This window comes from Coccinella septempunctata, chromosome 3, assembly GCF_907165205.1.
Source record: "Coccinella septempunctata chromosome 3, icCocSept1.1, whole genome shotgun sequence".
In the NCBI taxonomy this organism is placed as follows: domain Eukaryota; kingdom Metazoa; phylum Arthropoda; class Insecta; order Coleoptera; family Coccinellidae; genus Coccinella; species Coccinella septempunctata.
Genome location: NC_058191.1, coordinates 29,406,678 through 29,424,755, shown reverse-complemented (window position 1 = coordinate 29,424,755; position 18,078 = coordinate 29,406,678). Strand labels below are relative to the sequence as shown.

General features: G+C 34.3%; 1 protein-coding gene across 4 annotated transcripts in view; it reads left to right on the top strand.

The window, feature by feature from the left end:
• LOC123309497 overlaps positions 1–18,078 on the top strand; it is a 346,668-nt gene that overhangs the window by 289,489 nt on the left and 39,101 nt on the right. For all 4 annotated transcript variants that reach the window (XM_044892653.1, XM_044892652.1, XM_044892651.1 and 1 more), the window contains exon 3: positions 6,730–6,865. In XM_044892653.1, the coding sequence (XP_044748588.1) occupies positions 6,730–6,865 (136 nt within the window). The remainder of the gene's footprint in view (positions 1–6,729; positions 6,866–18,078) is intronic.

Sequence of the window (18,078 nt, the reverse complement as noted above, 5' to 3'; positions counted from 1 at the left end):
TAACGACTGATTAAAAAGAATTTAGACAGACTAATTTTTCTGTTGGTTTCGTTCATTCGTTATCATATAGATTATGGTTACGAAAGCTGGCAACGTTTTGGAGTCATCTAGATTTTTAATATTAACAGAGGCCATGAGAATGGGGAAGATCCGTTAAATAAAATACCTACCTGCTGAAATTTACTGGAATTCTACGAGGGAAGCGATTCGCTTAGCTTCTTCTCAAATTGATGCAACTTCTTGGGACAGGGCAGTCGATTTTTATCATTTTTATTGAATTTGGACAGACAAAGGTTTATTGCAATCCATTTAAAAAAGAAATGGATATCTCAATGAAGGAAGAAGTAGCCTCGCCAATGAAGTAACAAAACTTCCAGTTGTCTTTCAGAAAAGCTTCAACTAAAGCCCACGCTCACCTAAAAACTCTACTATACATGTAGTGATAAAAACTCATCGGTAGGTTAAATTATTCAATTTAGTTTTCAGTACAAATGAGGACTTTTACCAAAAATGAATTTGACCGTAGCAGAGATGACAATTATTGTCACGGTGTTTTTATTCAATCGTGGTTTACGAAAATAGCTCAATCCTATAGCTCTTATACAGAGCCGTATCGTAGAGCAAACGAAAAGAGTTTGCGGGTAAAGAGTAGAAACAGACGAAAAATACTCACCTTCAAAAATAGTCGATTTTTAGTTCAGAAATGACTCAAATGTAATTTTTTGTTAGGGTCGACGAAAAAAGTGTTGTATTGGATGAAAGGAACCCCTTTCATTAATGTGTATAAGCAAAAAACCCTATATCTGTGTTATTACCCCTACATTTCCGAGAAATGAATATTGCAAACATCGGCTTCGGTGAAATTCGAATCAATTCGCTATCGCACAGTTCGCATCTAAGATAAAATCTATATATTCAGCAGTCGAAGATGAGAATTCAATATCTCGTAAATTCTCAGTCTTGGGGGTAGAGGGAGGGATTTGAATAACATGAATGTTGGGGATACCTCCAGATCCTGTTCAAATCTCAATGAGATTTCCTTTTCTAGCCGAACACCGGAAATTTTAGCTGGAATCTCAGTCGTAAATGTAGGAAGATTGGGCTCTCATGTTTGGTTTACGACCGACTAAATGAAAATGGTAAATCTTCTGCTTGTGTTTGCATACAAAATGGCTTGAATTCACTTTTTACCTCCCATATTATGGTTTGAGCATAATAATGAGAAGAATTGTGAATGGAAAAAGGTAAAAGTAAACAGCAAATCTCAATAGAGAACGTACGTGAACAGTGTGCTAATATATCAGATATCTACGTACCGTAGATTCGGGTGACTTGGGACGATTGTTGAATTCAACTAGTCATATTTTCAAAACGGTGACCTGTTTTTATCTGAAAGAGAGGTTCGAATATTCTTAATGACTCAGACTATAGATTAGGATATATACCATGCTTCAGAATTCGAATATAAATTTTGAATAAAATAAAATATACTTGTTCCAAGTCGCCCACCGATTTGGGAGGCTTGAGACACAAGTTAAAATCTATTGATTTCCCAACTCTCGAATGAAATAGGTGACTTGGGACTTTGTATATTTTTGAAAAATTAGAATTTGTGATTATATAGTTGAAATTCGGTAAGGAAATTAAATGATAAACCCCTATTACAGCGAAAGTAAATATATTGCAACTCAAATGTGAAAAACTAAACAAAACTAGGGAACTTTAACTTCTTTCATTCTTTGGTGATTTCTTTGTGGAAATAACGTGAATAATAATATCCTGCACAAAATCGGCATATTTCCTGCTGCCAATACGCCGCTTGTATATATTCGGCATTGTCCCAAGTCACCCTATGAAGCAACAAAATAAATGAATGAGATCCTTGTTGCCATTTGATTTGTAAACAACCTTGTTTCATGACTTATCTGATATCCCACGTATCCAGAAAAAAAAATACAAAGTGAAACACATGTACAGGACACTAGAAAGTATAAGGACCATAAAAAACGCGCTTTTACTCTACTGAATTCGTTAATTTTTTCTGTCAATTCAAAACCTCTGGTCACGGCAAACTCAACAGGAATTAATTGTTAAACTAACCGTAAAGACGCTACACAATCTTATAAGTTTGTCCCTTCACTCATAAATAAAAGAAACAAAGAAATCTGCAAGGGGGTAATTGTCCCAAATTACAGGACTGTCCCAAGTGACCCGTATCTACCGGTACAAAATTTGATTTCTAGTGGTTTGACCCAATTTATGATATCGAGTTCAGGCCGTATGATAGGTATATCTCAAAAATACTGAAATTCAGATTTGCTACTTTGAATAGGCAGATTTTCAAAAGTTATCGGTAGGTATAGTTATCACATTATTATTCAATGGAAAACAACATATTCCTACTCTCATTAGTCTCATCATTATAAATAATGACATCATTAAGTAGTAGTCCATAATCAGAATAACCACATACTATCAAGAAGAGATATAACTAACAAACTTGCACAGACAAGAAAAAATTCATCATTGGTACATAAAAAACTATTTTCGTCGACCTGGACAAAAAATAACATTTTACATACTAATTTCCCAATGAAAAGTAGACTTATTTGAAGGCAAGTACTTTTCATCCGCATAATATTTACGTCCGCAAATATTTTTCGTCTGGCTGTTCGTCACTTGAATGTGACGAAATCGGCTAGATTTTAAGGGTAAATTGAGTACGTGGTTTGAATGTAAGTGTTGATCAAGTATGATCAAGAATGGATAGTCATAGCGATAAGGATAGATGAGACCCATCAATCGAATAAAAATGAAATATGCATACCTCGACTATTGTCTCGCCTGCTTTCTAGCCTAGGATGTGCCTCAACTATGAATTAGTAGGCTCGACTTTAATAGACAGTCTCCGTCCTTGGTTCATAAATAACTATTTCACTAAAATCTGTTGATAAGACGATACTGCTTCTGTATCAAAAAAGTGAAAAAAATCACGAATTCACTAGACGATTTGAGAGGAATCTACGAGGGACATTTAATTATTGGAATTCGAATAGAGACATCCTATTCAAAGTTAAAAAAATATTTTTATCACGAAAAATAATGCTTTCTTCATTTAGTTGCACAAATAACTATTTTCTATGAGTTTTTGTTTCTGTTTGAAACTCTGATCAATATGACCAAACTAACTTCAATTTGTGAATATTTGAGGGAAAGTTTTTTCAGTGACAAAGACTAGGCCTTTTGCTAACTCATATTCTTATATATTGGGTGTCGACTTACAAAATGTTATGCGACCAAGTTTCAGGAAAACTATTATCGCTCCATTTATAAAGAAACCGTGGTCAAAAGCCATCCTGCGGGCATAATCAATCCTCTGAACCTTTCGATAGCAGGTTAATCGATATGAAAATAAATTGATGATTTCTTTTAACATCTCGTTGTAGTTGTAACACGAAACCTCTGCTGGTTTGGGTTAACCTCTGACAAAAGCTCTTTTCATCACATTTTCACCCTTATCGATCAAGACTGGAGCCCTTTTTTTGGTGGACATTACATATGTTTCACGAAAAAAGGTTGGCTCAAAATTATGTTACTTATCAACGAAAATATTCCTGAATTAATTGAAGTAATTCATAGAATATTTCCACTCGTCTTCATTTTTCGTCCAATTTTGGAAAAGGCATCTGAACAAACCACATGCAATCAAAGTGGAATATTTCTATATTGAAACCTATCTGATGATTAATTTATTTGAATATGTTTTGCACATGAACCATCTACTAGGTATTATCTGAACGTGATTAGACCTGTTAAGGAAATGATCCCATACAAGCAACATCAGCTAACCTTTCATTTATTCTTTGCATGTTGCTTGATTCAGGCTGTTTGCTCTATGTGTTTGTGGCGGGCTTAACAAGAAAAAAAAATATCTGAAGGAAGACTCCAAAGAGTTGAAACGTCGCGTCGAAAGTAGCCCGAATGAACTATTCGAGAGAAGGATCGGATTCACGACAGTTTCTACATTCCGGTGAGGCCAAATGTAAACATCATTAATTTGACCGCTGCTGCTGTTGCTAGAGGCCTGCCTCAAAACTCTTTTGAAGATGGTTCTTTTGCCCGACAGACTGATTCCAATTCCCGCATATGAAATAGATGAAGCTGCATTCGTAATCAACTTGCGAGCCGAAGTGCACTTTGGCACGAAAGGTGGCTCGTAATTTACAATTCGCAATGAACTTCGGACAAAATACTCAAATGAGTTGAACATGTTACTGACCACAACATAAGCATTGCAGACGATCCATAACAGGCACGAAATTCCCTGCCGAAGAGATAAGTTGCAGCTTGCAATAAATTTTGACGACTTCAGATTCCGTGCCATAGTTGAATTTCATCATGAATGCCGAATGGTAACATGCCATCTGCTTAGCTTCCGTGCCGAAATGCACTTCTACCATCCGTATAAGACGTAATGGGGAAAAAACTACCAGAATTTGGGGTGTTGCCAGAACACTTGAAACGATCAGTAGAAGTTACGAATATTACAATATTTTCCACTTTCGTCGAACAGATGGCAGCAGTTTTTGAACTTTTTTTTTCAATTTCAGTAGGTTTTGAATGGCCAATGGCGAGACTTTTCGAGAAATATTTTTATGAGAAAATTTATTGGAAAAATCATTCTACATCGGAAAGTGAATAACATGAATGAACATTTGTTCTTCAATGAAAAAATTTTTTTTTCTGTTTGACGAATAAAAAAATTTCTGGTCTTCCGAGATGAAGAACTGAATTGAATTATAATAAAAACGCCATATAAATTAGTGGTTTCTGACCACTGAAAAGGTGTAGGTCCCTTAAGGCATACTAGACAAAAAGCGCAGGCTTGCAGATACTGGCCTCTAACCATATACTGGGTTAGTCTCTGATTCATACTAATATTTCAACAGCAGAAAAAACACTTTTTTCCTTTACTGTTTTTTCCGAATCAGCTCGGTTTAAAAGATACAGGCTGATGAAAAATCATAAAGAAGTAGAGTTTTACCGATTGAAATGAATTTCGGAATATAATTTTTCATTTATTTGATTAATCTTTTTCGAACACAAGATATCGCCCAAGTCCTCCAACTCTTGAAACTAAGTTGGACACTTCCTAATGAATATTTGGACAATTTGTAAAACAAAAGTATACTCCATTTACTTTCATTTTAGCACTCGATTGGCCATAAAATAATTTTCTTAAGTTTTTGTAACTAGAACGGAGTATCTAGCAAAGAGTAACAAATACTCTTTGGTTCTAGCCAATCTTAGTTGGCACTCATAAAATGTAGTTAATGTCATAACGCCGTTGGCGCAACTAATATCAATTGATATTACAAAAATGACGAAAGTGATTGAAAAAGAGAGAAGACAGGGTTTCTGGAAGTGCTACTTAGAATACAGGTCCGCTCATTCAAATAGTAGGTAACCCTGATATTCTGATAACTATAATACTATGTATCAGATGGTAGCGAACATATTCAATGTAAGTGAATTTATATAACGTTTCATCTAAATCTAAACGAATTACATACATATATTATATATTAGCTGAATGTTTCCACAATCCAAAAGATTGTGAATGAAGAGGATGACAAAGAATTTTATTTTTGGGTGAACGAATGCGAAAAGCTACTTCAAGATTTTCGATGAATGTCATCGTAGAATAAGTTCCAGAAAATTATTCAGCTAAATTTGGTATGACTTCGATCAGTTCATATAAACGTCAATTATGTCCGTCACATATTTTCGACTCCATATTTTAGGAGGTGATAAAATACGTAAATACTGAAACTTTTACGTAGAACGGACAACATAGCGTTGATTTAAAACCCAAAAATGTTTCGACAAGCGTCATAACCCCACATTTTCGTGCTATACAGAGTGAATGTGTCAAATTTTCATGGCCAACCGAGTGCTAAAATAAAAGGGAATGGAGTATATTCCTCATATTCTCTCGTATAATGCGACGTTTTCGAGGAATTTGATGTTATAAAATAAAAAATATCTGTGTTATTCCAAAAATTGGGTACTTTGACCGAATGCAACCCCTTATAAAAGATCCACAGTTGTGTAGTCTCGCAGATTTAGCTTGTTATTCTGAGGGTAATTTTCATTTTCCAGGGGTGGCATAGCTCATTATGAGTGCTTAAAATGGCTAGGTGTATCTTTTTACAAGGGTCGAATCGGAAAAATGGTATAGGAAAAAATTGTTTCTTTCGACCTCAAGAATCTACTGTTAAAATATTTGTACGACTCAAAGACTCAACTTGTAGGTTCTTCGTAATATAATAAGTAAGTCAGATACTCAGTGTTCATGATATGAGAGATATGGAGAACGATGAACTTTGGTTCGTAGTCTTATAGAAAGCCAGGGCAGTATTTTATTGCTGTGGGATGAAGTAAAATTAGACTACAGTCATTCTAAATGCAAATGATGAAAAGATGAAAGAAAAGGAAAAAGTGACTGAAGAGATGATGATGAAATAAATGATAAAATATTTGATAAAAAGGTTCGAATTTCTAAATTTCCTGGTGAGGCACTACCTCATAGGACGATCCTATACATTATTCTCATTTTATGCTTATGTGTTATTCATTCTTACATCTGGCTTCCCAAATTCATTTTCAAGTACAAATTAGGGAACTATGGATAAGAGGAAGCAATGAAAAATACAAATATTATTTCAGATGGAGAACTCGACGCAGAACACGGTCACGCTCACTTCAATTCAGCTGCCCACTTCCGGCATCTACCGCTGCGAAGTGTCAGGGGAGGCCCCCTTTTTCCAGACGGTCACCGAAAGGGCCGAAATGATAGTAGTTGGTAAGTGGATTTCTGTTTGTCCGCATTATTGAATCAGAGATATGGGACGGAATATAGTCGAGGGAAAAGATGGAAAGATTTCGCTGATACAATATGGCTTGGTAACCTCATTTGGGACGTATTGAACGGTTCAATCAATGGCAATTCATGATGTTGGTCATGAAAATATGGTGAGAATGGGGTCATCACAGTATATGCAAGTTTAAACTGAATAATTATGAGTTTCATTCATGAATTTTTCAAATGCAGCGCGGAAACTATTCAAAATCATTCTTCCAATATGAGGTTTCAAAATTTAAATCGCTTGGTTTCTAGTTTACGATTTGGCAACAGCGCCTACTAGAGGATAAAAAGAACAATGTCTTGTTTATAAAATAACAGCTGTGGATTTACAGCCCTCTCAAGGCGCGTACTCACTGGCGAGACTCAACAGCAACCGGCCATAAAAATCCCATAAAATATTACAAACTTCCTCGTTCGTCGCAGACTTCATAGACAGCCATCTTTGTCTATCTTATCAAGATAGTGTATTTGTTGTCCTTTATTATCAACGCATATTTCAGTCGATGTTGCCAACTTGTGCAATAGAAACGAAATGCTTTAAATTTTAAATACCCATTTTTATTTTTCATTTTTGAGTACTTAAAATTTTTTTTTTTGGGAAACGGTTGAAATGCTCATTTCAAAATGTGACGTTTCAAAGATATTTCATAAAAAATACATCATTTTCGTCGAAAGGAGTATTCCCCATTGTCATGACTGAATTTGTCTTTGATCATAGCGCATGTCTGACTTCGAAAACGAAGGAATGTCTCAACGGACGAATTCTCAAAAGAACAATTTGATTGGCATTTTTTCAATTCATAAAGTCTCGAAAATATCTGAAAAGTTTATTCGGATCCAATGAATACTATTCGAGTTATTCTCCGATTATTAAAGGGTCCTTTGACGCTCAGTGTACAGTAATACATATACCTACATTAAAACAAATATGAATCGACTGTGAAACTTTGACTAGATTTGAACATGTGTTCAAAGACGATGGGTGACCACTGTAGTTCGAAAACCGCCTGACGGATTTGCGTGATATTCACGCAACTTTTCAAGAACAGAAATCTAGCGCCTGATCGGAGGCAGGGGTGGCTCGTGAAAGTATAAGATCGTGAGGCACATAAAAGAGAAAAATTATTATTATAAAATAATAAGTTTCCGAACAAAATTTGTATAGTGAACTCTCCTTCGTCAGTTACATAATAATCATTAATAATAAATTTTTTATCAATATGACAAATTATTTTTCTCATTACTATAGGGATGAATACTCAGACATATCTTCCATTTACCTTGAAACATTGTGACGATTCGCTATACAAAAATAGTAGAAGTTGTAGAAAAACCGTTATATTTATTTGAATCAGTAGGAAATACAGATTGAGTCTTTGATTCGTACAAATATTCTAACAGTAGATTCTCGAGGTCATAAGAAACACTTTTTTCCGTTACCATTTTTTCTGAATCGGCACGGTTTAAAAGATGCAGGCTATTGAAAAACCATAAAAATTGTTATTTTTGAATATATCTCACAAAAGGTTTTATCGAATGAAATGAATTTCGAAATATAGTTTTTCATTTATGTGCTGAATCTTTTTAGAACTTAAGATATCTCCCACGTCTTCCAGTTTTCTCATTATGACCATTACGTACGATAAAAATACCAAAAATTCAAAGAACACAACTCTTGAAACTAAGTTGGGCGCTATCTTGTGAATATTTGAACATTTTGTAAAATAAAAGTATTCTTCACTTTTTCTCATATAGTGCGCCGTTTTCAAGTAATCTGATATTCAAAAATGAAAAATATCTGTGAAATTCGAAAAACTGGGTACAACCCTTGTTAAAAGATCCGCAGATGGGTAGTGTCACATATGTAGCTACTTATTCTGAAGGTAATTTGATTTTTCCAGGGGTGGCACAGCTCAATATGAAAACTTAAAGTGGCTAGATATTTTTATCAGGGCCGAATCGAAAAAAATGGTAAAAACCGCCATATGAAAAAATGGTATTACTCTGTACAGGAAAATTTGTGTGACACCCTAGTTGCTTAGTTTCTTTTTACTCACTTGTCCTAAAGGTACACTTGTAGTGTTCAAATGGATTACATTAATTCATTATTATTTATTATTACTTTCGAAGTGTTGCAACCAGAAAAAATCAATTTTTGATCGAAATGGACAGAGAAAAAGAGCAGGAAAGGTGTGTTGATGTGTGTGATCACCTGAGTCAGTTCCATTTCAACTTTGATGTTCAATTTTTACAGTTTCAATTTTATGTTTTCAAAATGAAATTGATAAATGACAGTTTGATCTCAATTATTGCCAATTTGCTTCTGATTAATGCCTGTTTGAAATTGATGTTGCCAATTTGATTTTGACTAATGTCATTTTGATTCTGATTTTCGCCAATTTGAACTTGAAAAGGTATAGACAAGGAGCACGGGGGCTCAGCTTGCTCGATAGAGTCCAGGAATGTGTTTTCTCCTAAGAAGTCAACATACTATTTTTACGCAAATCGTTTAAAATTCGACAGATATCAATTGATTTAAAAAAATTGCTCATTATTTTTTTCAAATTCGTAATAAAATAGGTTGCGTTACTATGGAAACGTATTAAATTGTCGAACTTGATGCATATGAATCTAGTTGCTGGTCTTTTCGAAAACAAAACAGTGTGAAATGATAAGTAATGATGAATTTTCCATTTCTGGGACTCCTTCAGAGCTGGTTGAGTCAGTGAATACTGCTTCATTCGAATTATTACCAAAAAAATCAAGAGAAAAGCACCAATATACATATAAACGTTTCATGGACTATCGAGTAAAAACACGAGTTCTTTCTCAGAAAATGTTGTAATGGCATACTTTTTGACAAATAACTGTAAACATAACAAATTGATTTTAAAATGTATTTTGCATGCGTCGAGATTTTCAAAATATGAATTGACTCCTTATAGACAGTGTTTCCAATCATTTATGTAGAACACTAACAACTATAAGGACATATCATTTCCTTACAGTAAGGAAATGACTCTTAACTTTTTCTTCGAGAAATTTCATCTGGAATGTCAAAACTTCCTAGCGATTTGCGGAAAAATTACTGTTTCCTATCAATCTATTTGCAATCCTCATCAATAATCCTAGCAGTAAACGCAAAACGAGCAACGTCAGAGGAAGATTTGAATCCTAAATTATCTTTCGATATCGAAATTTCAACCAAGAAATTCCCGCTTTTGTATTCGAACGGCATTACCACGTTTCAATAATTGCGGATCTTGGGACGTTCCTGGCTCTTGCGGAGTTCGCATCACCCTCCACGTACATAAATCAAAGAAATTCCGAAACGATCATAACTATATTGAATGAGAACTTCCTCGGAGCGGGAGTCCATCAATTACTTCACGGATAGTTTGCAGTCGCATCAAAACCGGGGAGAGACATAGTGAATCACCGAGCCGTTTCGGAAGAAGGGATTCATGAAAATTCATCAAACGTCTTCGCCATTTTCTGACAGAGAATTATGCTGCTTTGTCAAAGGGTTTCGGGAATCATTCTTTGAAAAGTCTGTCTAGTTTACGTTGAATCTCAAAAATATATTTATCTTGCGTTTTTTACTTGTATGTATGGGTTGGGTTAACTTATTTCCTTATAATACTATTTGGTATACATGCGAATTTTTAATCAAAAATTCAGGGTCGTTTGTTCATCGTAGGTTCTTGTTTGTCCTGCCTTTTCCTTTAGTCTGTCCAGGGTTGTTCAAGAGATAGGGATAGACATAATTTACACCGCTCAATAATTGACAGGGATCACTGACTTTTCATTCAAAGATTAAAGAGTAGAAAGATAGAAAACGTCCTCATATCTCTAGTGCAAAAAACCGACTACATTTTGGTCAGTGAAAACACACTTGACAATGAGATGGCGCTCAAAACGTATTTTCAATACAGAAAAACTGTTCAATAGCAGTTTTCTGTTTTATAATTGAGGGGCCCGAAATTCGAATTCTATTCCTTGTATTGAAATTCAATATCGATTTTGTTTAGAGCAGAAAACAAACATCCTGAGCTACAAAACATAGGTATGGTTTGTTTTGTGATTAGTATGTTAGTTTTCATCTGAACATTGTTTGGAATCAATTGATATCAATGAAAACCGCTGTTGAATTTGATATAATTTCATTTGCAATTCATAAAAAATTTACAAAAATTGAAATTCTGGACAACAAATGAAGCTTTGACTAGGACACAAAAATATATGGTGATCTGCTATACGTCGAAGGTGTTATTTGTTTGCAATAGGTTGTATTGAATTAATAAACTTAGTTGAATTTGTGCAATATACATATATCAGAAATTAATATCAAATAATATTCAATATACCATCATAACATACACATTCCAGTTTTTCACATATGTATTATTTATAGAATTTGATATGGTCTCTTTATGATACAATATACAAATTGAATGAATGAACAAAACACCCACAGCAGGTTTCATAAAGCTTTGACTTTCCAAACAACAATTTGACAGTCACTCGGTTCCCATATCGAAATCAATTAAACCTCTGCATTTCTGAATATAATTGAAGGAGTAGCAATTGAGAATCATTTAATGGACCTATAAAGGTCATAATTTCCCATTAATGGGCCGTTCAAGCAAGGGATGCTTTCTGCATACAACAATTTACGTGGAAGGACAGTGCTCAAATGACCTGTAATAAAATGTTCACTGCACATGGTGTAGTCAGTAGTGTTTGCTGAAGTCATTGTCTTAACGCCATGAAAATTTCAACCAGTCCTGGCGTCTTAAAATTACACTTGACACACAGATGGCGCTCACATCACTTCAGTCGCTTCGTTTTCCATCTTTATACACTATAGTCTTTGATTTCAGCAATATTCGTTTCACTTGTTTATTTTGTTCAGATACCACAATGAAGAGTTTCGTATTTTCAATTGAAAATATCAGAAATTCTAGGTTTGAATCACGGAGAAAAATATTGAATGAAGAGATTCTTATTTTTTTATTCATTTCTTCAGTTTCGGGATACTAACAGTAATAGTCCCAGAAAAGTATCCTCTGAGACATAAAAAACTATTTCAACATCTTATGGCGTACATAAGTGGCAGCATAACATGAAACAACAAAATAATCACTGAAAGAAAATTCCTCTGATACTCCGCGAAAATTATTTCAAATGTTCATTAAATGGGTCTTAATCATTGCAATATTGATTAAATAAACTACACATTCTCATGATAAGCGAATGAAGTGAACAAGTATCTTTTTATATCTAAACTTTCTCGTAGGAACGTGATGAAGTATCATGAAAGTCAAGTTGGATATACTTATCATGAAAGTTTGAGGTTAAGCACAAATATCCCTTGGTTTAGTATGCCACCATCTGTAATTAATCGATTTCCGAACATGATACTGTAAAAAAACAACTCCAAATATTCCAATTTTTCCTGAAAGAACACATGCTTAACATGCTTAACTCAACTAAGCCACTATTGAAGGGAAATTTATACGTGTTCTCCATCACTTGTTGAGTATTGTATTTTCCAAGGAGGACTCAGATTAAAACGTTTGTCCACCCACAGAACCAGAAAAATACTATATCAACTCAATCTGTTAATTCAATAAATTTTCGTGGAAAATAATGTTTAGTCTGTAAATATACGGGGAAGTATAAAATTATACATCTTGCTTATAGCAGCTAACCGCTATCAGCCTGAAACTTATCAAACTTCAATCGAGAAAGTTAGAAGGTGTACTAGGCATTTAGTTAATGAATATTTGACGTGGGTGTTTTACTTTCAGTCGAAAATTTCTTGTAAATTTACCTTTGTTTACATGAACTTAATCATTAACTATAAGGTGGGTATGATGAGGAAACTTCTTCAATTCTCATGTCTCCATCTCCCCTGCCGTTAACATTTCCAACAGGAATCTTCCTTCAATCTCGAAGGATTGTCTATAAAATATTCTAAAGGTGGAAGAAGAATGAACTGCTGAGTACACAGGGTATGTCTAATAAACAAATGCGAAATACCTAGGTAGATGAATCCTCGATGAAAATAAGCAGGGGTAGTTCCTATAAATTTTTTTTGATATCGACTTCCCTTCTTAGATACAGCCTTTGGAAGGCCATTTCGAGTTAACAGGTTTTAATATTTTTTACGGGTTCTAGAAAACACTGAGTCATAAAACTATACATCATATGAAGAACTGAGTAGATGTTACTTACACAATTTTTTTAGATTTCATAACTTTATTATTAGGGGTTGAAAATAACAACCCCTTATGATTTTCGTTCAAAAAATGTTTTCGTCTGATAGATTGTCGAAAAATTAAATTCTCTTATGGTTTCCCACTCAATTCTGGAGAAAAAAAGTATCTTGCGAAATTTCGCTACAGTCGATACTTTTCTAGGAATAAATTAAAACTTACAAGCAGTATACGAGAGTCTATGAGGCAGAGAGTTAATGCGTGTATTTCAGCTGGAAGTAGTCATTCTATGGAACACTTATACGATGAAATGGAATGAAGAGTGATCAGAACTACTTGTAAGTTTTTATTTATTTCGAGAAAAGTATCGAATGTATCGAAATTTTGCAACAGACTTTTTTCTCCAGAATTGAATGGGAAACCATAGGAGAATTTTATTTTTCGAAAATCTATCCCACGAAAACATTTTCTGAAGGAAAATCATCAGGGGTTGTTAATTTCATTCCCCAATAATAAAGTTATGAGACGTAAAAAAATTGTGTGAGTAACATCTACTTAGTGCTTCATATTATGTATAGTTTTATGACTCAGTGTTCTTTAGAACCCGTAAAAAAAATTAAAAACTGTCAACTCGTCATCGCCTTCCAAAGGCTGTATCTTGAAAGGGAGGTCGATTTCGAAAAAAATTCATAGGAACTACCCCTGCTTATTTTCATCGGGGAATCATCTGCCTATATCCTTCGCATCTGTTTACAGACACCCTGTATATAAAACGAGATGAAATAGCATATAGAGAATTGGCCTTCGATGAACAAATTATTTGATTATCCTAGAAATATTCTTCGATGAATCTGCAGTTTATTGGATCTGTCAATGTGAGCTCGTAGACATCATACATTTTCCTAAAATCTGGAGCTCATGATGTAAGTCGCAGATTATAGTATCGAACATTTGGAGGGACATAGTGAGTGCAAGCTTCATGAAAATTCATCGAACGTCCCTGCCATTTCCTTTTCACTGGAATTATATTTCATTGCGAAAATTCGAGCATGACTCCTAACTGAAACTTTGACTGTCGTAGTACGTGAATTTAATAGCGCACGTAGCGGTTCCAAGTTCGCTAATTGGAATTCAACTTTATTTTCGCGATGTGTAGAGAGGAGAACTTTATTTTATGGAATATTTAATTGATACATCGTGCACAATGGGTAATTAGTTGAGGGGTAATGAAGTGAATGAAATTAAATATGCGGAACCCTGCTTCTGGAATAAGATTGATGGACTCGCATTATTACTCGCAATAATATCATTTTCGATTACCAAGTTGTGCGATGAGGAAATGCTGGAGATGCTTGCAAATATTTTTTAGATAACTAACTCTTCTGTTTATTGAAAATGAATAAGAATTTGAAATATTACTTTGGGACATCCTTTCGATATCTGTTGATTTATTTTCAACCTACTATTCCTAAGTCTATAGAATAGACTTCTAAAAAGTCACTTCTGTTTATAATATACATGCCTATTTCATCATTACATGTTTTGTCATTCAGTAAAACCATGTGCAGAATGCTTTTTACAACACCGTTTGTTGTTAACTGATAATATTAATAGTACCTTCGTCCTTTTAGATATCACACAGCTCAGGATACCTATGTTAAGATATTGGGTGTATACAGGATGAGTCTTCGACTCGTACAGATATTTTAAAAGTAGATTCTTAAGCTCAAAAGAAACACTTTTTTTCTATAACATTTTTCCCGAATTGGCCCGATTTGAAGGATGGAGGCTGTTGAAAAACCATAAAAGAATGGTTTTTTCGAATGAAATGAATTTCGAAACAAAGTTTTTCATGCAGGTATTTGATTAATCTTTTTCGAATACAAGATATCAATCACTTCTTCCAGTTTTCTCATTATGCCATAACGTACAATAAAAATACCAAAAATTCAAAGAACCCAACTCTCGAAACTAAGTTATGAATATTAGTGAAAAAAGTATTTTTCATATTTTCCTGTATAATGCGCCGTTTTCGAGTAATTTGATAATCAGAAATTAAAAAGTCTGAGAAATTTGAAAAATTGGCTATTTTGGCTGAAAACAAGTCTGTTTAAGAGATCCACAGATGTGTACTGTCACAGATTTAGCTAGTTATTCTGGAGGTTATTTTGTGTTTCCAGGGTAGGCACAGCTTATTATGAAAACCTGCAATGGCTATATCTTTTTATCAGGGCCGAATCGGAAAAAATGGTATAGGGAAAAAGAGTTTCATTTGACCTCAAGAATCTACTGTTGAAATATTTGTTCGAGTCAAAGACTCATCCTGTATACATACATATATTGAAACAATGTACTGAACAAGTTCATCTGAAAAATATTCAACGGTGTTGCAGAAGCTTCTAGAATATAACAATTGTTTTATATTCATCCTAAACTGCCTCAAGTTCATATTCTTGAATCTATCATGTAAATGGTTGTAGAAAGAGATACCTGCAGGTGTTGGCGTAGATTCAAATTTAGAGGTGATGTGCCTGGGAATACTGATCTTGTTGAAATGCCTTATGCCTTGTGTTATAATGATGAAATACCTCATGAGATTGTGCAAATTCGATCTCACATACAAGAGACAATTCAAAATATGTAGTAGTTGTGGAGAATTTTCGAAATTTTACTAGTTGGACCAGTAAATTTCGACAAAATTTTTGCCTCCAGTAATATTGAGATATATGATATCCTATACGACTTCATTGCGCACTGTAGGATACAGGTTTGAGTGACCTTGTTGTTTTTCCTCTGTTATTATTTGCTTAGGTTATACAGGATGTATTTGAAGGTGAGGATTTTTTTTCGACGGAAGGTAGAACTGAAGCGTTTCACCAAAAGCCACAAAAAAAAACTGAAAATGATTACTGAAATAGATCCTAATACGACCCTAGATCGTTTGCTAGCTGAATTATCGCAAAGCAGTGGGAAAAAACTTATCTCCTGATTCGACCATGTGGTTTCGTTTAGGATATTGGCTCGTTCGATTATTTACGTGGTAATGAAAACGGAAACTCAGGATTGCCAAATCGTTCTCATTATTTTTTGGTAACTTACACGATTTTATGAAATGGCTCATTTCGATACCAACTGACAGAAGAGACTTAGGACACAAGTGTAAAAAATAGAAAAATACTTCAAAATCTAACCAATAAAATTCGTCTAAATTTTTCACGAATTTTTTCATAATGGGCATCACAATCTTCTTATTCGAACATTCCAACAATTGTCGTAAAAATGGGATGAAATGGGGAAACATCATAGCACTTTTTCAACATAACTAACATAAGCACTTTCAAGAAACTGCCTAGATTTTTTCTACAATTTTTTTTCACCTTAAATTGCACGATACAACAAGTATGATTCTCTCAAAATTGACCTGATGCGTCTAATCCGATGAACTTGGTAATGAACCATTCATTGTCCAGCTATATATTCATGTTTTCTTTGGTTTTTGCGATGCCGGAGTCACCTTCCACAGTCTCGTACTTGAAATTCAATAAAATTCTGTCGAACTTCTAGCGGTTGTATCTCAGCCATTTTGGATATTTCATATAGACAATTTTTAGTTGAACGACTTATTTTGATGAATTCCACCTTCTGTCAAAAAAAAAGCCTCACCTTTGAAAACACCCTGTATAGATGTTCAATGTGTAAGCCCCTGGAAGAACCTAGCAACATTTAGTCCCAGGAACTTGACACGCACAACTGATGTTTTGAAGGATTGATCTCCAACGTTCAATATCGGTGTAGAGTACTGAATAGTATCCCGATATGAAATTTAAAAATTTGAGTCATGTTTAAGTTGATCTTAGCATTTAATTAAAGCATTCGTTTATATGAGATAAAGTTTTTCAGTGCATCCGTCTAAAATTTCTTAAATTGAGGCGTTTGTGGACTTCAGAGTCTTCAATGTCTTCCATATTTCGGAAAAGCATTACGTTCTCTAGAAGAGCATTTTTTTAACAACGGGTTTCACAAAACACATTTTTTAAAATGAAATCTCTGGGTTTTTTTAAAGCTTTGAAAAAGCAGCCATTGAGAATTTTCACATGAATTTAGATCGATCGTGATTTATTGCAAGAATGATATTATAAATGGCCCCAATTCATCGTCAAAAATCTACAAAGGTGTAAATATGTTTCACCAATAAATTCGGATGTTTCTTGTTGAAAAAAAAGAGCAAAATATGGGGGTGGAATTCTGTAGATCGTCCATCATTTCACAAATTCGTAAAATTTACGTAAATTCAAATTTTCTTCGTATACTAGAAACCGCCATTCATCACGAAAAATAGAGAACTTAATCGTCTGCGCTACCCTTTTACAATTCTAGTCAGGTTCATTCTTTCGTGTCATGCTGCAACAGAACATTCCGTCCAAATTTATCCCAAAATCTCCAACGTGCCTCAGAGACGTCGTCAACTCCCACAATTAAAGCTCTCGCACAACAATCAACTTTGTTGTCTCGCGTATTTATTTATTTTCCGCTGAGCAAGACTGTAACAGTCCAATTTGCATATTCAAACTGCTGGAAATTGCAACCTTAACGTAAATTTAGTGGCAGTAAAATAAATTAACGATCAGGAAAACTTATTTGCCCCCTGTTATTCCGTCCTAAAATCAATTGTGTCTGGTATTTATACAGTTTGATAAATTGCCCGAGATGTAGACAGGACCTTAAATCGAAGGGAGATTAAATTCCTGGTATCCTAATTTCGTGCTTTATGGTATGGCTCAATTTTCAAGTGTCATAAAATGTTAAAGGAAGTTATCTTTCTCTCACCTATTGGTTATTGCATTGTATTCACTGAGTGTTTGAAAATTTGTCTTTTAATTTTTCATTAATCAGCGATTTATAGAAGGAGAATCAGGGAGTAAGAAGTAG